Source organism: Haliotis rubra, unplaced genomic scaffold (genome assembly GCF_003918875.1).
Source record: "Haliotis rubra isolate DU_JTF1 unplaced genomic scaffold, ASM391887v1 Scf154, whole genome shotgun sequence".
NCBI lineage: Eukaryota > Metazoa > Mollusca > Gastropoda > Lepetellida > Haliotidae > Haliotis > Haliotis rubra.
The window spans coordinates 1,460,539-1,483,883 of record NW_025765492.1 but is presented as its reverse complement, the minus strand read 5'-3'; the positions used below and the strand labels follow the sequence as shown (position 1 = coordinate 1,483,883).

General features: G+C 37.4%; 1 protein-coding gene across 1 annotated transcript in view; it reads left to right on the top strand.

Annotated features, from left to right (window-relative positions):
- LOC124270742 (dual specificity protein kinase CLK2-like) overlaps positions 1–23,345 on the top strand; it is a 78,305-nt gene that overhangs the window by 6,751 nt on the left and 48,209 nt on the right. Inside the window, 1 exon segment of the mRNA XM_046705782.1 lies at positions 22,459–22,678. Coding sequence (XP_046561738.1) covers positions 22,459–22,678 — 220 coding nt within the window.

The following is a 23,345-nucleotide window of genomic DNA, read 5'->3' as shown; positions in this document are numbered from 1 at the left end:
AGGTTTCGGTGCACATAAACATATTTCCCTGATGTAGTACCCATGAACATGATGAACCATAGCAACACAGAGACACAGCTGATTCCTGTTTTCAACAGCTGTCGTAGCCGAGAAGTGTCTATAAATAGCAATATTTCGGTGCCATAGCTGTTCAAAGTTTAGAAGAAACATGAGCTGACATACTTATGCTTATAATATTCTATTTATTTCTCAAAAAAAATAATAATAAAGCTATTAGTTTGACTAATAACTAGGTTGCACTTTGTAATATTTGGTTGTACCAGTGCAAGTAACAAAGCACTAAATCGAGCCTTGTCTCTGTAACATAATTTGCTGCATCATCACTGGTTTATGCCTCCAAACTACAGAGGTCAGGGTATATAGTTCAAGGAATTCTGTCCTTCCAGTCATCAAATTTGTTCAAGCAATGACTTTACAATCATTTAGCAGATTGTTTTCAGGTTTGGGTAATGACTTCTTTGTTTTTAGAAGGGTGCAGTGCAATGTTTGATACAGATCTTGTATTTTTGTCAAGAATAATCATTATTAATTGATACCCAGCTCAAGTTGGGAGTCACAGTTTGGGGTATTTACTCACATTTTTGGGCTTGTGTCAAAATACGTTTGTGTACTGCTGTAAACATAATTGTGTTAGCTACCTCCCCAATTAGAAATAACATAAACTTTTTACATGTAATCATTACTAATCATGTCATCTTTATGTCACATGCACACATGAACCACTGCTACCACTGACTGATGTTTTTTAAACATACTTATGACAGATATAAAAGACGTCATACTGGATTTATATGTCCTGTATTCCCCTGTAGGCAGGGGTTTATGCTGACCTACAAAACTCCACATGCCTCCCATTTACTATTTTCAAGGGTTCTCACAGGAGCCATGAGGATCCTGTAAAGTAATGGAATAGTGTACTGTAAAGTAATGGAATAGTGTACTGTAAAGTAATGGAATAGTGTCCTGTAAAGTAATGGAATAGTGTACTGTAAAGTAATGGAATAGTGTACTGTAAAGTAATGGAATAGTGTACTGTAAAGTAATGGAATAGTGTACTGTAAAGTAATGGAATAGTGTACTGTAAAGTAATGGAATAGTGTACTGTTCTGTAGGATTTGATGGTTACTTTAGTTACAGTAACTTTATATTTTTTATCAAGAATTTTGTACGGTGAATATCATTGAGTGTCCCACTGTCCTTTCTATGCTTTATGTGTACTGGATGCACATTTCTGCATAACATATAACCATGTCTGGGTGAAGGGGATATGGCATGACACTTGATGATGTTGAAGATCCGGGGCACTCCGTGACCTAGGCATCAAAAGGTTACATGGTTACAGGAAAACCTGAGTATTTATCAATGGCGTTTGATTTGACTTTGTTTACATGATTCCGATGGTGAGGTTTCAATCCCCTTGGCTTTTGTTTCACCTCCAGGGATCGAATTAATGCTTTATTTTTTGTTCCATGGCAAAGTAAATATTGAAATGGCTAAGGCTGTAACGATTCACTCACATATTCGGTGAATCGAACCGTAGCCCTTCATGAATTCAATTCATTATTCGTGGTCACCAGAACCGAATATTAACAAATATTTACGATTGTTTTAAGATAGCAAGTTTTACTTGAACCCTTATGTCCTTTTCCAAAGTGAGATATGCAAGAATGGAACATGTACTAGCATTGCAGTAGTGCAAGTCATGTTAATTTGCACATGGTACTGTCATCTATAACTATAACATACTAAATTTGAGTGATCATGAGATCACTGGTTATTGCTGTGACAAATCAAAACTGTCAACATGGGCGTTCCATATTGTACATTAGTGTTGGGAATTGGTTGAAATCTCACAATTGATGGTTGGTTCGATACCAACGACCAATCATCGAAAAAAATTGGTTAGCGTCATTTTTAGATTTTCCTATTCAGGTTGTAGTTGCAGATAAGTATAAAGAAAAAACATTTAGTTCTCTGTTGTTTTGTTTTATTTAGAAACTGCAAAATTACATTTGCAAATTTCACATCCAGTGGAAAATGATTCAGTTCCAGTGTAACATAAACTTCCCAGATTCTTCAAGAAATATTCAGTCATGACTTTTCAGAAAGTGAAGTGAGTTTTCTAAGAATTAAACACGTTTTCCGGCCCTGACAACGTCCTAGATATGTTCCATCATCAAGTATTTCAAACTCTGTTACAGCGGTTCCAAAATTGTTTGTGTTCGATTATAAGAAAATGTGATCGATTGCTTGGTCGTTTGGCCACTGCGACCAATCTTCAATTATTTCAATTAATCGGAACACCACTATTGTACATCAATCACTTAACTACGATATTGTATTCAGGAATAATTATTCGTATTCGTTACCCAATATTCATGATACATATCATATTCGCCACATAGTGTATTCGTTGCAGCCCTAGAAATGGCACATATGAAATACATGTACTTGAAATGTGCCCTGATGGCACAACTGAAATTATATAAATGATACTCACCATGTTTCATTTGATGGAAAATGCGATGTATATTGGACCAACTCAAATGATTCAAAACCTATTTTTGCCCCCTATCAAACTATTTTTTGGTGCCACTCTAAATCACCCAGCTCAAGTTGGGCGTGGCCATTTTGCCATTGTCGATAACAGGAAATCTGATAACAGGAAATCTCGTTGTGGATGATAACATAGTTTGCGGGTTTGTTTATGGTTCAATGACAAATGAAGCTGAGCTATTCTTGCAGTCTTGATAGTGTTCAGGAAATCCAGCTCTCAGGTTTACACATTACAGGTTTATATGATGTTAACTGATTTAGTAACAATAAATTGAAATGACATGATTGTTGTGATGTTTTATGTTTAATTGGATCATCAAAATCATGGGCACATGTATTTTCATAAAGGCACAACTAAATTATCTGTCTGGTGCCCTGTGGCATCGTTTGAAAATTGCATTTCTATCCCTGGACCTCTGTATAAACATGATAAAAGAAAAGTCAAAAGATGTCAAGTTATGAAACATTGTGTATATGAAAACTTACTTGAAATTTTAGATTAATTAATGAAAGATCTCTATGTTTAACCATTTATGATACTCTCAGTACCTCATGCCTTGGTTGTGTCAAATGTCAAGATTGTTTAAAGGTCATTCACTTATGAAATGTCTTCTCACCAACTACATCATGATGAAAGGGAAATAAGTTATTGAGCTCTTTGATTGGGTGTTCAGGTTTCTAAAACCTTTAAAAATAATGGTCACCTGTCACCTGGTGTAAAAACCTTGGAGTCAACTTTGTGTGCAGACTCTTTCAGTGTTGTCACCACCCCAAGTGTACAGTACACAACCCTGTGGACTTAAAAGAACCAACAAATCAGTTGGTATATGACAAGATGCAGAGGTACAGATAAGCTGCGTATCTGCGTGAATTACGCACATATTTATCTGATAGAAGTCTACAACCCGCCGGCCCCAGTGCGTGAATTACGCAAATATTTATGTGAGAACTCAATTCCTATTAAGTCTATTGTTTACAAGTACGCTTGAATTTTTGTAAATACTCAATAAAGGGGATCTTACATGCGTACACATCAAAATGCCAAATCTTAGCTTGCGTATCTGTGGATAGATAAAATAACTGAGGTATATTGAGAGGTTCTATTTCAGGACATGAACTTGACAACTTGCAGTCTTTCTTATCGTTTCTCATATTACAGATCAAATATAAATAACAAACACCAACATTTAAACTTTATTATATTTTTAAAATTAATGGAAAATGGCAAAATACCCAGTTGAGTTTGAGTGAGGTGAGTACAATATTGGGTTACTCAAAGGAAAATTATGATACCCAATTGAGATGAACACAAGCGAGTACATAACTCAATGACCCAAAAAGTTATCTGTAGCTCTGAGATGGTGGCTACACGAATACGGGCAAACACCTAGTTGCGGGTACAGCAACGTGCAGTAAACTTGAACAAAGTACTGTGATTATGTGTTCAAGTCCACCCAGCTCTGACTGGGTACCTCTTGATAATGAGAAAGCCGCAATTACTCGGTGCACCTAGTGGCTTCAAGAGTTGCAAACAAGTAATAAGGGACAAAGAAAATCGTATTTTCCATAGACAAAACAAGTGCTATTTTGTGTATTGTGCCCAGTCAAATATTTATGGTATTGTTGGGGGTGACAAAACAAACTTTGTAAATGAAATTAGATATATGGAAAATCAAGTAAATGTCCCTCAAGAATATCTGTGTACCGCTCACTGTTCATATTCCCTTCAATTACACAGAGGGGCGTTGCCCCTAACACAGATATGCCACCCCACACGTTAAATTTCGGACTGTACTTTGGGCGCTGATACATAGGGTTTTCAGTTTGTTTGGTCCAGAATTTCAGTGTATTAGGAAATAGCCACACAGAACTTTCATCTGAGAAAATCACATTGTCCCAGTTAAAAAATTCTATGCTGTAAGCACCAGTTCAACCTTCGCTCCTTTTGTTCAGGTTTCATGATCGGTGATGGAATTCCTCGACTTCTCTGCCAACCCATTGCATGCAGCTCAGTTCTAATTGTCTCCTTACAGACAGCCACAGTTCCTCTATCAATCATATCCAGCCTTAAGTTTTCTAAACTCCTTCGTTTGTTTTTAGAAACAAGAATACCAAGCCGCCTCCTGTCACCGACAGTCATTTTTCTGGGCCTACCTGCACCTCCCAGGTGCTCAATGCCATATCCATTTGCAATGTTGTTCAAAACACAATAAACAGTGGACAAAGGGATGCCTGTTCTACTTGAAATCACTTTAGCTGATCTGATGTCCTTGTTATAATACTCTAAAATCAACTTCCTCTTCTCTAAATCATCCATACTGAGGATCACTGAAAAAGTCGTCTGCTAGCAAGTAAACAAAGGGGGATAACTCTTCACAAACTAATAAAAAAAGGATTAACGGAGTTGTCTCTCTTGAATGAAACCAAGCACTTGATAGCTGGTCACGGTTGTTTATACTAGAAATCCAATTAAACATATTCCTAAAATTCTCAATAATTTCTGGTCATACTATATTATTTGAATAATATGATACAAATAACTTTCATATTTATCAACAGTGGGATAAGACCTTTCAAATGGTGTATGACATGTAGTAGCAATAATGTTTTACAAGCTGATATTTTCCATGATAAACATTGGTTTCATATCTATCTTCTCAGAGTCTCTGGGAGCTCCGTCATGGCAGTAAAAGCTTAGGGTTAACTGGTGTTGAAAGAGTTAAAATGTCCTGATGCTACTGGAAGATCATTAGATCACATGCAAAGTTCATTCCCACACATCACCATGGCAATTTTTTTCCAAGGGATATAACTCTTCCGTACTTATTAACAGATTTCCCCATTCTGTAGCCAGTGTTACCTCCCTGTAGCCCCCAGTTTGCTGCTCAAGCATGTTTCCATTAATAGCCCATTAGTAGTCAGTGTCTAGGCAGGTCTGGTTGGCATGGGGCCAAGATTCCAGCAGCCTATGGTGGGAAGTAGAGCCAGCTGTTTGTACAGGGTGCTTGCAGTAACTGCTGCCTACATACATACCAAACCTGTGGGATGTGCAGTTTCACGCAGACATGCCTTCACATCTTCCAGCCCAACTGTCTTACTATGGAGAACTTTCTAGTCTGTTGTGTTTTCATCGGGAATTTAGTTCAGTTGGAAGAAAATATGTTTGTTGTTTTATCCTTTTCAATAGGAAACATTGAAGACAGTACACAAAATGCAATTCCTTTTGTGCTACTACTGTGATCATTTAATATATGTCTAAGAAATGCAGTTCCTTGAGGAAGAATAGGTCCCTAGAACAGGTCCTGTGCAGGTCATGAAGGTCTTCTTGAGGATTTGGAGGTTGTAATGAGTGACAAGGGCCATTTCCATTAAACTATGTTGGGACCCAAATGATCATAGCTCCATATTTGAACATTGGTGTAGTGCTAAGATCTCAGTCTGAAGAATACGATTTGATGAGTTATGTCTCATCTTACCATGAAATCCATGGTGTCTGATGTTATCAACCTCATGTCTCCCTACCTTGAATATTTACAGTCGACAATAATGATGGTGCTGAAAGTTATCTAGCCTTGGCATGCAGAAAAACATTCACTAATTCAAGGCAATTACTCAATAAGTATAGTGAAGTAGTCATCAAATTCTTGTTTATTGTGTATGGTATTGGCAAGATGTAACAAGAAGAGCATCTTAGTTTAGCCATCTGTGATGCAGGTGGAGTTAATACCTTTAAAGAAGTCCGTGACATTAGGATGACTTGTAAGGCCTCAGCTACAACCATTCCTTAGGGTCCTCTGTTATCATCAACTTATCTGCAGCTTGAGATTAAACACCCTCCCTAGTCACAGCTAATTAAATTTAAATTCAGACTGTCAGGGTATCCTTTTAACGATAAGGGGATAAACTGTACTGCAAGTGGGAATTAATTTGATATGCATGTGTATGTTTGTTATGATTTGTAGAACAGGTTAACTGTGTAATGGTTTATACTGGCAAGCACAGCTGCTCTTGATAAACTAACCGACTATTCTCTGTTGCTGTAAGCATACCGATGCAGGGTTTCAACTTTGTAAAAGGCTATTTCAGGTGCGTAGTTATACATATACCTGTAAAGCATAAGATGATCCATTTTTTATGGAGGTTTTATCATTTACGCCCTGCCAAATTTGTAGAAAAATTAAAGACATCTTCCAGGCATGTGTGGTTATCTAATTGTGACTTTTCCATCTGAAGACAGCTTTCGTTCTTTATATGATTTTTTTTTCTCTCTGTACATATATTTTTGTCAGATCCCAACTTTCCATCAGTTTATAGATTACATGCCTGAGTTGTATGTGTAGTCAAGTTGGTGATTAGGAGTAGAAAATCTATACATCTAATGTCAATCACTGTTTAAGAGTGTTGTACACTAACGCTTAGTCTCTGAATGTATATAATTTTGATAGGAACAAATAAACTCATTTAACTTGAAAAGGAGCCCCAGTGAAATGTGAAATTCAGAACCTGAGTAAATCTAGACTTGCTCTTTAGGGCTTTAGTACTAGGCAGAAGGGAAAATAATGTGGTTCATGGACTGTGAGACAGACTAAAAGTGTTGCTGTGATAAATGGTATATGTTCTTGAGATTACTCCTTGTGTAACTTTAAGTCCACAGCAGTACAAGTATTTGTTAGTATCTGTCAGCTGTCAATGTAAAAGTCAAGAATTATCAGATGTCATTGAGCTGGTCCCCTACCCAATCAGCTGATGTATAGCTGGTGAACATCAGGATTCAGTGAATTGTTTGTATGAATTGTAGCAGTCCTTTGTTTTCTAGTTGATCAGTTGACTGCTGGATGGCCTGGTCCTTACTGAGCTACTTTCACCTTGCCAGGTGTTAAACAGTAGCTGGTTTGGGAGAGTAATTTGATTGTCGTTATTTGTCCTCAAGGTGAACTCTCCTCACCCCTCTGTAAAGCCCTGCTGACCACACTCTGCCCTCTGTCAAATGTGGTTTCCATCACTTGTTAAAGTCCTTCAAATGTGTGGTTAATGATAAGCCAGATCACCCTACGGTCTTGTTTGTGTAGTTTATAAAATATTGTCACTGTTCCTGCATGGAACATATGCGCAACAAATATCTTAATTGTATCTTGACAGTGGAGCCAGGGAGTGCAGAAAATACGTGTACATATACTGTACATGTTTTAGTGGTACCTGCCTGTATAAATAAATTGCAAATGTGAATAAGGACCAAAATTAATGCTGGAAACAAAATCCTTAATTAGTCAAGTACTATATTATGTAAGAAAATTATTCAGCTCAGTCTTGTTTAATTCAGTTTGAAATGTGAAAGTTAAAACTCTTTTGCTCATTAGAGTCATTTGATGGTCATTCATCAGCTGTCACCATGTGGCATGGTTCAGCCTAAACCAACTTAAACACTACAATCTCTGTTCAGATCGGAGTAACTTCTGACAACTGGGCTGGAGAGTTGAAGAGGTGCTGAGCATGATATAAAAGACCACTCACAGTTCTGGCATGGAAATGGTCCCTGGTAGCCAATGCTTAGGTGTTGGACTTGATCACTTGACTGATTGTACCCAGAATGTTAATGAATAATTTAATCATAGGTTGTTCTGGTCCAGTTGTTGTGATACATAAGCAGTGTGGAATATGGATGCAAAAATGGAATATTGATGACATCAGGAACAAGCAGACAAATAAATACCATCCATCATTTCATCATTGAGTAATATGTACTGCTGATAGAGATGTCCCTATTATTCCATGAGACACCAGACTGATTACTTGAGATACACTCAGGGATCAGATCTTCTATATTGTCACAATCATTGAATGTATTTCAGAGCTCCAGATAAGATTTAGCTCATGTCGGTACTGTACCCACTGTAATTTTTTGGAGTGGGTATCATGCATGTTGAGTGGGTATTTCATTTTCCGTTACCCACTGCTTTCAAATATGTGCGTATTTCAGTCATATTACTCACCTAAGTATTATGTGACTGAGTAAGTTTACTAAGCAGGTATGTCCTGCCTTATGTCATACCTAATCAAAACCAAGTTAAATATGATGGACATGATTTCATAAAAAATCACTCATCCTATACTTACAGTACAACACTAGTCCTATACTAACAGTACAACTTGATAGCAATCGATGTCTTTTTCATTACCAAAGCAATTTTTATAAATATATTCCGTACGCATTTGTTTTAAACTTTTGCGTATCCAGCATTTTAAATGCGTAGTTGGTCTGCAACAATTATTTTTCAATGCATAATTGGAAATTTTCTATTTTACCTGGATACGCAGCTTATCTGGGCCTCGGTATTTGAAACTTTAATTTTTCAGGAATATGTACACATTCTTTGATCTTATTTTGAGAAACCTTTGAATTACTGTCGTATTTACTGAAAATAGTGTTAAGTTAATTAAAATACAGTGAATTACTTTTACAAGAAACTAGAGACCTGTAACTTTAGCTTTGGCATTGTATCATATTAGTTTTCATACCATAAGCCAGATGGGTATGCTTAAACAGCCTGTAGCCCTCATGATACTGCTGTGTTAAGTTTGTTACCAAGATGTTTCAATTTGATATTGTACAAAACAAATTGAAAATTGACAGAAACATTATTTGATTGAGCTGAAGTTAACCTGTGTCATGTGAAATAAATTGACGACATGCAGGTGTTTTTTGCTTGGTAGTGGGTATGAGGGGTTTACTGATTTGCTCAAAAAGTGTTTTTTCACGTCAGGGTACACTGTACTTTACATGAACCAATCAGATCACAACATTCTGAGATGAAGGTAGGAAAATGTATTATTATTTTATCTTGTAATTCTGGGCCCGGTTGTTCAATACTCGGTTATCTTAACCGCCGGTTAACTCCTAACGGCCGGTTAAATCCTTAACCGGCCGTTAGGTAACCGAACGTTAAATATGCGTTGTTCAAAACATGGTTAGTCATGCCGTTAGCTAACGTCGCCGTCAAAGTTTAACAGTGTGGTTAACGTCACTGGTTAGCTTCCATATATCCCATAGTTCCGTTTTCTGTTTACTTCTGGTTTACCAAAAATGGAAACGCAAAATGTCACCTGCACCCCAAGGAAAAAGAGAAGTCGAAATTTCTCTGCTGACGAGGAGAATGTAATCCAGTCAATGGTTGAGGCCAACTCGATAGTTTATCATAGGCATGCGAATGTCGTAGCGTTACGAACGTTTTGTATTGGAACACAAGGTTCCAGCCGTTTGCATAATTTATATTTCAAAGACATATGATCCCAGCTCTGTGTGGGACTTACTTCAATTCCAGCAACAGAAAAGACATTTGAATGAAAAACTATAGCACAGCTATAGATAAAATATGATGAATCCATGAAAATAATATTAATATTAGAAGCATGTTGTCCGTGGATAGAAAATGTATAAATATTACACACAGAGTTACGCTTAGACGGCTACAGTCTTAATGAATCTTTGAATTCCCACAAGACCTATCGCTCACTTTTCACTCCTTAAATTGTCATGACTGTATGGCCAAGTCGTGAAGATGCTATCAATATCATTTATTAATTATTTGCCAAGTCTGTCAAAAATTGTAATGTATGAACACACATTGCCAAATCTTTTAACATCAAACAGTATAGATGTGGTGTAATTAATACCATAGCTTTTATCTGAAATATGCATTCAATACCAATAGAAACTTAATATGTTACTAGCACCACGTGCAAGTTATCAAACTGTAATCGTACTTATAGGCCCCAGGGCCAACACTGCTGAATAAAATCGATCTATTATCCGACCTTACTTTTGACAAAAATCTCATGAATAATACTGTGCAATATCGTCATTATCTGAACGCCTTCACAGACGCATTTTCCGGAAAGATGTCTTGAAAAACATGAAGCTGCGTCTAATTTATAGATGAACATAATTTCCTCGATACTCATTAATCAGATGAACCTTCATTTAGTTCAATTCACAAGTGACTGCAGAAAATGCATAATTCTTGTTAATGACTTCAAGGACGGAAAACATGTATTATATTTCACAAGGGTATTATAGAACACTGCAACGAATCGGCAGAGAAATACTATTGTGCCATAGTATTCCTTATATGAACCTATCAGTGTATAACATTAGCATTCAGATATTGTTATAAAATAAGTTTAAAATTCCAAATATTATCGTGTAATATGACAAGAGATAGTGTTGTGTTCGCTGTGACAAAAAGGTTTCGATATTCAAATATAACATTTAATCAAAGTGACTACGAAGTAGGCCTGCATATCACTCACAACAGAAATAGATACATAATAATGTTATGTTTATTTTCCTACATATCAGTTGCGAGAGCAATGTTTATGCTAACTAAGTTTTCATCAATTATTACAGCATTTTTAAAAGATGATTTGCTTCAATTAAAACACGAAGAATGAAAAGAAATTAGGCCTATTGCTGAAATGATTAGTAAAAATATAATTAAAATCCATCTATGGGAAGGGATGCCAGACGGACATATCAAAACAAAATCGGATAATTACTTGGAGTATAGACTTTCAAAAATAGCATATTAATTAACAATGATATCAGTTTTAATAAAATCACTAATAAATCTGAAGCGTTGCCGATAAGCCTGGAATCGTGTTCAGATGTTTTCATAAATACACTCACACGCTCAAGTGCACTTTGCGCCCTATTGGATAGTGTTTACAAAATTACGTTTCGGAAGGCCGGTATTGAAAAGCCAATTACATCACTTGTATTTCATATTCAGCGGCGACAAATGAATCACTGCATTCTAAGGCTGGGACGGGTACTTCGGGTACTTTCGAATCGGGTCGGGTACAGCTGGAATCGAGTCCTATTTCTAGGAATCGAGTATCCGGAAAGGGAGAGAGCTCTGTAATGACATGGGCAGACAATAGCTTGTCTTTTTCATTTTTGACGTAACACACATTTACATCATTGAGTGAGTGAGTGAGTTTAGTTTTACGCCGCACTCAGCAATATTCCAGCTATATGGCGGCGGTCTGTAAATAATCGAGTCTGGACCAGACAATCCAGTGATCAACAACATGAGCATCGATGTGCGCAATTTGGAACCGATGACATATGTCAACGAGTCTGACCACCCGATCCCGTTAGTCGCCTCTTACGACAAGCATGGGTTACTGAAGATCCATATTCTAACCCGGAAATTCACGGGTTTTTACATCATTGGTATTGTCCGATTAATTGAGCATAGTTTTAATGACTGTAATTTATCTGTGCATGAGCAGTGAGTAGTTAAGTTACAGTAGCAGCAGGAACAAAACGTTCGTTGGTATAACGAGGAATGTAAGTAATGGTGTTACTCTCTATATTGGTTAAACAGACGTAAATTAAATAGCTTGAGGTCAGTTTTAATGTCTTATTACCAACTGTTCAAGTATTCTACAATAATCTCTGTCAAATCGTGATTGAATATTCAGAAAGTTGACCGAATGTATTTCTTACATTTCCGGTATTCGATTCGATTCCAATTCGAGATGGTACGTACATGCGGGTACTCGATTCCATTGTTTCCTACTTGTCCCAGCCCTACTGAATTCCTAATACATTTTAGAATCTAATTACAACTGGTCTTTTTGGCACCAATACCAAGTGTCTAGATAAAGTGAACTGAAAGATATTGGGGGTGGAAACAACTGCTGTGCTCGAAAGACAACACCTGTTTGAAATGTAAACAAAGAAAATTTCAGACTTTACACTGTGTAGCATTTTCTCAAATTTTCAGACACCCATTTGCATGGAAAGAGCATAGTAGCAAGAAATAGGAAATTAAAATAGATACAATACAGTAATGTGATGTGTTTACACGAAACTGTCAAGTTTCTGTGCTGCGTGACGCCATAACTGACGCAAAATCACGCAGAATGACAACGGTAATAATCAGCATTTCTGGCTTCTTCTCTTTCTTAAAATGGGAGTGTATTTGGTAATTTCTCTGAGGTGAAGGTCGGTAGAATAAGAGTATACACAATCACCATATCCCGCCGATTACACTTTCAGTATCATAATGTAATCGTTCGGATATTTTTTCATGAAACTAATTTAATTATCTACATGTAGCCTTGTTCAATATCATATCATACGTGGGTATAGGGTGTACATGTTATATTCTTTGAAAGTGTTTGTTTGAATAATATTTACAGAAGAAATTCACACATTTAGTGTAGTAAAGCATATATAAACCTTTCCACAAGTGTTAAAAGATGAAACGTAGGCATCATGTACTTGTACAACATGTATTTTAGTTCCTATGATGTGCATAGTTACAGCTTCGTATGTAACTCTAGATCTTCGGGCTATATACCGTTAACGATAGCAGTTCTTTGAAGCAAAAACATTTGTAAATAGCTTTAAGTTTGTATTCTTTCAAGAATTCTGAAGCTAAATTGCTTCAGAACCGTAGTACTGATGTGTTTAAGGATAATATGCTGAGCTTCATTTCCCAATTGTAACCACCACATTCTATGTGAAAAAGATCAATGCAGATCTTGTTTAATCAAGTGAATATTATTGAAGAACACATGAGCAAGATCAGGAGCTGATATGGATTTACTTTGTCAAGTTTGATTTATACAGTTGTTGTGCATGGTTATTATCAAAGTGATTAAACTCAGCAGTTTCATGAAGTCATAAATGATGGGAAGATTGACATCAAGATGGGTTGATTAGAGTCTCTGGACAGTGTTCAATAATGTATGAATGCATATCCTGTTTCAAGTAGAAGTATCATGAATATTCAGACTTGTTCAGCAGTTGTGAGTTCCTTTCTAAATTTGATAGTAACTGATTTCTTGAGGCAGATTATCATGTTGGTAATTCCCTGGGGTCGTGCCCCTCCATGTTGGAATGTATGGAGGCCTGTTTACATCTCCCCAGGCATGCTGCTGGCCAGATGAACATTGGCTGCCTCCATCCTCCAGGGACCATACCAAGACTTTCTGCCAGGATTACCTTCTTCTGTAGGGAAGGGGTACTCACAAGAGATGAATAATACCTCCATATGGACAATCCAGATGATTGAAAGATATTTAGGCATTCAAACAATTCAAAATTGAAAATATGATGCATTGTATGGAAGATTTGCTGGTTGTTGTTGTTGATGGAGATGATGATGTGGTTTTCATCATCATCATCATCATCATCATCATCATCATCGTTATCACCTTCACTAATGTTATATTAATGGCCACGTGTCACTCTCTGATCATGCTCACAATATCCAACATTCTGTCTCAGTGAATGTGTGTAGAAGGGTTCACAATTATGATATCTGCTATACGTAGGGTCATTTTATATGCCTCAACACGCAGTATATCATGTGAGGCAAAGAAGACGCATCTGCAGTGGATTTGAATGGATATCGGCTGGACATCTGAAGATGTTTTTATAACTTTTGGTGTGTACTTCACCGTAATGCATTCCCTAACCTGAATGAAGTGCCTTTACTTCGACTGGATTCTTGGACCTTCTTGGATTATGACGTAAATACAGTTGTGGGAAAATTGGACTTTGCACTAGCATTGATTTCTCTGAAAAGAGAGCAATGTTATGATGCAGTGACTGAGAGGTCAAACTGCAGGCATTTGTTGTGTAACAAGTAGTATTGATTGTAATGTTGGTTTGAGACCACTTGCTGATTTATGACTTCATTGACCTTCCTTTGTCAGATCAATGGGAGAAAGTCTTCAGTTAATGGAGGGGAAAGAGGCAAATGGTTTGTAATTGTATCATATCATGGTTGGATCAGTGCAGTCAGCATACAAACAGTTGTCAGGCCATTACCAGTTGTGTGAAGGCTAATTGATCTCGTGGACAGGAAAGCATAGTCTTCATATCCCATGTTCTTCCTAACATGTAAAGTGATGGAAATCATCACTGTCCTTTTCTATTATGTTTTTAGCTTTGATGTTAAATAGATTAAAGGAGTTTGATACAAGGTGAACATATTTCTTTTTTTGAACAACTTCTTTGACATTATGGGATGTATACCAAGCATATAATAAACATGACAAATTAAGTTAGTGTATGGTTAGCATCATTCCTCATCCTCATAGTTTCAGCTCATGTTAAATCATTAGAATACATGGAAACTATGATATAATCAGGAATATCTTTAATTTGCCAACCACTGAGTTCTTATCCAAATGACCTTGTGGGAAGAGTAAATTCATTTCAAGATGCAGTGGCTTCCCTTGCATATTACCCCACCATGATGTTGCTGGAATATTGCTCAAGCAGTGTAAAACCATACTCGGTCAGTCCTTGCACATTCACCGTGTTGCTGATCCTTTCCCTGTCCAAATGTGTGCATGCTGGTTTCAACAAAGATGTGAATGCACAGACCTGCATCATTTTGACCTTTCCTCCCACATTCAGGATGATGGCTAAAGCAGCAGAATTAGCGTAACCCAACTCAGTCAGTTATATGATTATCCCTAATCATGCTAAAGATTGTTCAATGTAGAATAACCAGTGATGTAATAGAAATGATGTAAGAACTGTCGCATGGTATTAAGCGACACTGAAATGTACAGAATAGATGCTGAAAAAAGATGTATTTTTGCATCTCGAGGTGATTCTTTCTCAGAAGTATAATGTTACTCTTATGAACGTAATTGTTACATCTTACAGTACAGTATGGGCAGTGGGGTAGCCTAGTGGTTAAAGCATTCGTTCGTCACGCCGAAGACCTGGGTTTGATTCCCCACATGTGTATAATGTGTGAAGCCCATTTCTGGTGTCCACCGCCGTGATATTGCTGGAATATCGCTAAAAGCGGCCTAAAACTCGTTCGCTAACTCACTCACTCACTCACTCCAGCACAGTATAGTACAGTACACAATACTACTTTATTACTTTATAGGACCTTCATGTGTCCTTAAAATTTGTAATTGTAGGACCCTGAACGCCCTGAAAGCCATAGTGTAAGCCCCTAGACTACTCTAGTATTGGGCTCACAGAATCCAATATTTCACATAGGCTTAATAATCTATAATTCTTTTCATATTTTTATTTCAAGCCACATGTTATGAAAGTACTGGTGACATAAATCATGCAAGTTCTCTCACACACACACACACACACACACACACACACACACACACACACACACACACACACACACACACACACACACACACACACACACACACACACACAACACAACACAAAAACACACACACACAAACACACCAAACACACACACACACACAAAAACACACACACACAAAAACACCAACCACCACTGTGGTCGTGGTCAAGGAGTGTTACATCAGGAGACAGGGGAATGCAGACAGAGGGATACTCTGGCCAGATGGCTCATATCACATAGCATATTGTTACAGTGTTAGGGTTGATGGGTCTGGGAGAGGATACAGCAGTTGGAACCATGTTTCTTGGTGAGGCAGTGTCCTGACAGCTGGGCATGCTTGAGGAGACTCTTCCTTGGGCTTAATAGAAATAATGCCTGGTTTTGAGAACACTTAATTTCAAGATAGGTTAAAAAAGAAATGCAAAACCATGTTGGGCAATTACTTAGCTGACACAGCTGGATCTGTAGCTGAATTCTGATGCATTTTTATTAAGATTTACTGACAAATTTGCTCTAGAAGCCATTTTGAAATACCATTTTAGACCATTGCCAAGTGAGTTACATATGTAAAGAGTTACAATCTCATACCTGAGGCTTTAGATACACAATTCCTGACTACTTGATTTTAAATTATTTAGTTTTAGTGAGACCTTGATAAATCCCTTGCATACATTTGACTTGCTCAGTCCAACTGCTTCAGTTTTGAGCGCCTGTTGATGCTTTACTGTTGGAATTTGGAATCTTTGTGTTATTGAGATGATGACTTAAGCACTCCTGTGGCATCAGGAACAGATGGTACGGATCAAGTTACCATGGCGATGTAGGATTCTGTGGTGCTGATATTGCCTGCTGTTGTCACCTGCCCATACATGACATAACAACAGTTATTCAGCATATTCCTCATGTGATCCAACAGCTAATCCCTTTTTGAACAAGTTACATATTCAAATAGCAACCATGGACAAGTGGCAGATTGAAATGAAACTAGGAAATTTGGAAGTTGGTAAATGATTCCAGCCATACAGGCCCTGAACAATATACCCAATGCAGCCCATGCAAGTCTAGATCACCACTGTTTTGGAAATAATGGTTGACTGTGCCAGATTTAGAAGATTTTTTATGCCCAAATATTGTCTGACATTGTTTTATTTCCCATGTTGTGATTACCACAGGGATTTATCTAGACCTGCTCTCAGACCAATATCCGTTGCTCATCCTCCACTAATGCCAGTAAGCATTCCCAAATTAGATTCTGAAATTTCACAACTCATAATATTCTTGTGTGACAGCTATATTAAGGTTCACTGATAACACTATCAGCATTTGCCTACTTTTACATCATTAACATTTCACAAAATAAAATTATTAGTTTTTAACTCGAAATCTTTAACAAAATAATTATTTTATTCCCAGGTTACCTGCCAAGAGCATATGGTTTTGAATCCTATATTTATTCCTGGGTTATCACCTGGATTATCTTGTGACGTGTCCATGTTCCCAAGTCTTTATACTGGGTATATTTCAGCCTGGTATCAATGTTCGTTCTGTGCGCAGATTGAGAAACAAGTAGCATACTTCATCTACTCTGTTTTATGAGTATAACACGAGGAACTCATCCTGTAAGCCTTCTGGGAAACAATTAACCAACATTTTGTGGATATCATTTTTCACAACTCGGAGATTAAAGTGCATCCTTAACCTAGGATGGACTTGATGAATTGCTGAGTTGATTTCATTGAGATTTATCAGTATTCAAATCAATAGGTTGCTGGCAGATAATTCTCTCACCACTATTCATGGTAGATTGCTATAATATGATGTTAACAGAAGGAATCAATAAGAGATAATCTCATGACCATCTTCACCTTTTGTAAAGAGCTGGTCAGGTATCATGAACGTAAGGGGGATCACTCAACTGAGTACATACAGTCAGTCTTTGTGTGTAACGGACTAACGGTGTTCCAATATGATCTGGTACAGCTTTGAATTCACTGCACAACTCGCTAATGGATTGGGAGTGTTTCAAAACATGTCTGTTATCACCAAGATGAAGTCATGAAGCCGAGATTCTGATTGGTCACTAGTATGACATTTGTATCAAACATAAGTGAATATATTCCACAGCAAACATACTCTTGACCAGGATGTAACCTTGACTTACATAGCTGGGATAATATGAGAATCATGTAAAGTGATAAAATTATGTATTGTACTCTACTGAAATATTTGATGATTATTTTAAATACAGGACCGATTATATATTGTCAAGAATCTGTTAAAATGAACATTACTTTGCATCCTGATAGAGGAACAGTATTGTTTTTGTACATCTATTCTGTACACAGTGTACATCGTGTGGAACCCTAACTGTTTGCAATGCTGAGCATTCAGTTCTTAAACTGATTTTACAGCTTTGTGACATGGTGTGACAAGAAAACACTGTTTGACTCCAGCAGTAGCATGGCACTGTCGTTATAAAATAAGGGGGAAACATACTTATCCATTTTGGAAACAGTTGCATGCTATACTAATATATTATTGTTTTCCTTTAGATGAATATTTTGTCAATATGTGCTTTAAATATATTTAAAAGTTATATGTACTATTGATCAAAATATTTTGCAAAGCTTAACACTGGGAATTATTTCTCGGCTGTCAAATGTATAATTACAGCGGTTTAAAATATACACCACAATAGAATGCATACTGACACAAATCATTTTTCAAGTCAGGTGGTAAGACCAAATCTCACAGATTTAAAAATACATATATGATGAAAAGTTCAATTTCTCCCAATGAAAATCAGTGTACATCTTGAACAATGTGCCTGTCACACCGACAGTGAAAGATATAATTGGTAAGCTCTTTTTAACACAGGCAAAACCATTCTCTCCCAGACTGAACAGACTGGGGATGTAAATAGACCAACCATCCCCTTTGTACCACCTGGATGTACACATTTACACCCATGTTTTCAGTAGGAATGGCTAGCTATGAAATATTTCCAGTCATATCCTCTGTGTCATATCCATATATCTTCAGATTAAAAATTGAGGACAGTATAGTGTGTTTTGGACTAAATGTTATTGTATTCTTCTTTGCATCCAATTTCTGATACCTGATATACACTTTTTACTATGGTGCACTTGTTGACCAGACTAGCTATTCTCGAAACGTTCGTAGCACTACAAACTTCTTAAGCAGGGGTGGAAATAACTTTCAAATTGCTAGTGTACTCCGGTACAGTGGCACATGTAAAATAACCTGCCCTGATAATTTTTCCACTATACCGGCTGATTTTCCTGTTCATTTTTTAAATAAGCTACATAATTAACATTGGAAAGTCAACTGGACACCGGTACAGCGTGATATACAAATTTGCTTGCCCGACAGGAAAAAAGCAGTGGACTGGGACGTCGGGCAATGGGTTATTTCCACCCCTGTTAAGCCCATTCTTAACTCATTGGCTACGATCAAACTTACGAATTCTTAGGGCTACGAACGTATTGAGAATAAGGGCCCTGTACTGGTACAATCAAGATACAGGTTAGAATTAGTTTTGAAGAACCTATTCTTGCGACAGACAGCATCAGGTGGCCAGGCTTGCTGACTTGGCAGTAGTGTTGGGAATTGGTTGAAATCTCACAATTGATGATTTTTCTATCCATTGATGATTGTATAACATGATCTACTTACCATCATGAACATAAACTTCCTTGAGTCTTAGAGAAATATTCAGTCATCAGTTAGTGAAAAATTGAATTGTTAGACAACTTCATGTTCCATTGTCAAGTTCTAAAACAGTAGTTCCAAAATCGTTTATGTTCGATTATGAGAAAATGTGATCGATTGCTTGGTCGTTTGGTCACTGCGACCAATCTTCGAATATTTCAATTAATCGGAACACCACTACTTGGCAGGGCTTGATTCAAGCATTTAGACCTTGCACTGGGGCACTGGTGCAACCTGAAACTGCAAGTGCAACCTGATATTTATACTAACCCAATGCATAGTTAATACTTTGCTGTTCAACGAACTCAGACTTAGCTGGAAAACAGAATGCTGAGTAAGTGGCTTGGAGCAGGTACTATGATGACTACAAAACCTGTGATTGAATGACTGTTATTGTTTATGAAGTTAGATAAAATAAACTTACCAGACCCACAAAAAAATGTTACAATGATGTTCTCTATTATCAATACCAAAACTCCAGCATTTTATTGTCCTCTGCCGCAACACGGAACGGGGGACTATATATTCAGCAGCGTCCGGCCGTACGTACGTCCCAATTCTTGTTAGCGCGATATCTCATGAATTGTTGTAAATTTGGTGACAGCCTACATTGGGGGGATTACGCAGACACTAGTCAATTTGGGTGACCTTGACCTTATTTTCAAGGTCACCACTACACTTTGACCACTTTTCCAACTCTTGTTAACGCGATATCTCATGAACTGTTGTACCCAATGTCTTCAAATTTGGTGACAGCATATACTGGGGGATTACACATAAACCAGTCGATTTGGGTGACCTTGAACTTATTTTCAAGGTCACCATGACACTATTCAAACTCTTGTATACGCAGTATCTGAGGAACTATTGTACCCAATGTCTTCAAATTTGGTGACAGCCTACACTCGGGGATTACACAGACAACAGTTGATATTGGTGACCTTGACCTTATTTTCAACGTCACCATGCAACTTTGACCGCTTTTCAAACTCTTGTTAACGCGATATGTCATAAAACATTGTACCCAATGTCTTCAATTATGTTGACAGCCTACATTGGGTGATTATACAGACACCAGTCATTTCAGTCATCTTTTATCTGACAAAAATATAAGAAGTAGTAAATATGTTATAAATATTTAGTTCTTCTTTAGCAGCAGGGGACATTGCCATATTAGTGGCAAACACTTGTGTAAATTTATATTGAGCAGCAGGTGCAACCTGTTTTCATATGATGCAACAAGGCTATTACCTAAGGTTTGACAAAAGACGTTAAAATATGGTACTTGTTGGTCCCCTGCCTGGTGCTAGGCATTAATGGGTACAAGGACTGGTAGTCAGTATTAATGGGTATTCATGCTTCAGCATGACAGTGGGCTAGCACTATAAAACCAGAGTCAGTATAAGCAGTGTCTGAGTGTCATATGGGCGAAATATTTTCAAGGTGGACAATTTCAGCACTATAAAGGTTTGCTTAAATCCAGCTCTGCTGGGCTGGTTCTTGTGATCCTTATCTAATAGTCTAGATAGGCTCTGATGATGTTAATCACTGGATTGTCTGGTCCAGACCCGAATGCTTGCAAACAGCTTTCAAATAACTTGGATTTTGCTGATTGTGGCTCTAAACAGCAAAACTTTTCAAAGACCAGCGTCAATTCTTCCCAGGTCATGGTGCCCAGAACTGAAATATTGTTCAAGTTGTGGATGTATCCAACAACATTATTACTTTTGGTTTTGTCATTTTATGATTTATCTGTTCCTTATCTAAGAAGCTTGTATATTTCCTTCAGAATATCATTTTTATTATTAACAATGATATCTTTGTCAATGGGATTGAATACAAACAGGGGATATATAGCAATCAACATATTCAGCTGTCCTTCCAGTCTGTCCATCAATTTTCATATTGTCATATCTTCAAATCCTCAAATTTTCATATTGTCATATCTTCAAATCCTCAGTCATTGTCAGTTAGTCAGTCAAATCCTCAATCCATTTCCAGTTTTAAGGATATGTTGAATTCTGGTCACTTTGTTGTTTTAGGATCAGGAAAATTTGTCATCTTCTGATGACTCTCGTTTTGTTTGAAAATATTTTCACTAGCATGAGCACCAAACTTCATGATCTAATTAGGGGAAAAGATCAAACTTTGAAAATTTGTTCATGTCTTACAATGAGCTACAATGTCTTGCACTGACATCATGGAGGTTGTTCCATCCTAGTTTTGAGTGTTCCGAGGGGACATTAGGGTTGGACAGTAAAACTAGTTTCTGTTAGTTCTTATTTGTTACTGTTGTAGCCAAACAGTGGTGAATTCACATTTGTGTGTCTATGACCCTTCCCTCCAGCATATATCGAAAAGAACCAGTCATATAGTTCACACGTGAAGGCAGGTCATGTTGGCACTGGTGTAATTAAACTCTTAAATGTTCTCACCCTTCAGTGTTTTCCTTTTTCGTCTTGTTTTGCACTGCAGTCAGTCAGAGCCATGTCAAATAGTCACCATAATATGTCTTGGCCAGATAATCCTGTGATAAATAATGTAATTATGAAGCATATTCCTAGCTTATAACCTATCTTGCTACACAATATCCATGTCAACTACAATGACATTCAAACAACAAAGTCCCAGAATTTCCAATCCAGTTTTGTCGCTCTCTCACAAGTAATAAATTGCTAAGTTCCTGTGATTGCTGTTTAGTTGTATTGTCAGTTAATTTTGAAAGTAATCCATGGAGGTAACAATGTGAAAATGTTCTCATCCTGCATGACCCATCAACAGTCCCAACTTCTAGACCTGTGAAAGTTTTCTGCTTCACTGAATATGAATGCACTTTCCTAAAGTTATCCTGATAGGCTGGAGAGGAATGTTTCTTATATTATTATTATTCTGTACCTACACTTTATCTTTCAGAATGAAAGGAAAAAAGGCTCTCCTTTTTATGCTATTTTGCTATTTCAATTTCTAAAGATGTATTTATTTATTTGGTTTATAGTCGACTCAGCAGTGAGCGTCGTCATCGAGAGCGCCGTCACCGCCACAGAGAACGTTCCTACTCCAGATCCAGATCCCTGAGCCCAAGTCACCACAGTCGCAGCCACCATTATGGAGAATCGGACCACAGCTCACGATACCGTTCTGACAGCAGACGTCATCGCAGACGTCACCGTCATCATCGCAGGAACAGACGGTCGTATTCCTCAGGCTCAAGTCGGGTAGGTGTCGTCCTTGGGTTCTTGTATCTGTGTAGAGGAAAAGTCCATGACGTAACGTAGTTGTACACATAGTTGCGTAGGACAGTGTTAACGATAGGAAGCAGAAGGACTCCTAAACGGGGTCAGTCAGGTTGGTATCATCTTGGGGTGGGTGGGAAGGTACAACTTGCATCACAGACTAGGGAGGAGAAAGGAATGGTTATGGTGTTCCCAACAAGACTCAGGTGAGATATAGGCTAGATCTAACCAGGCAAGAAACGCAAGGTTAAGAGGTTAGGAATCCATATAAGGTAGGGAAAAGTAATAAATTACACTAATTATACAGTTTACAGATCACACGTCAAGTATTTCATAGATCAAGTTTTTCAAACATCACAGATTGGATGAAATTCAATGACAGGGATGATTGTCATCACTTTAACTGTTAATGCATCACTCAACATAAGAGTAAAATGCAAAATGTATTCATATCTATGAACACTTTAGTGAAATTTCAAAATTTGATACATGCATTTGGCTTATTTGCTTGTTTGCATCATAAATTTTAATAAGTCTACATCATCTGTTGCAATGTGATACAAGACCAGTGATGATATAACATATGGCTGTAGTTACAGAGCACGAGTTACGGAACTAAATTATCATTGTTAAAATTACCATCAGTGCA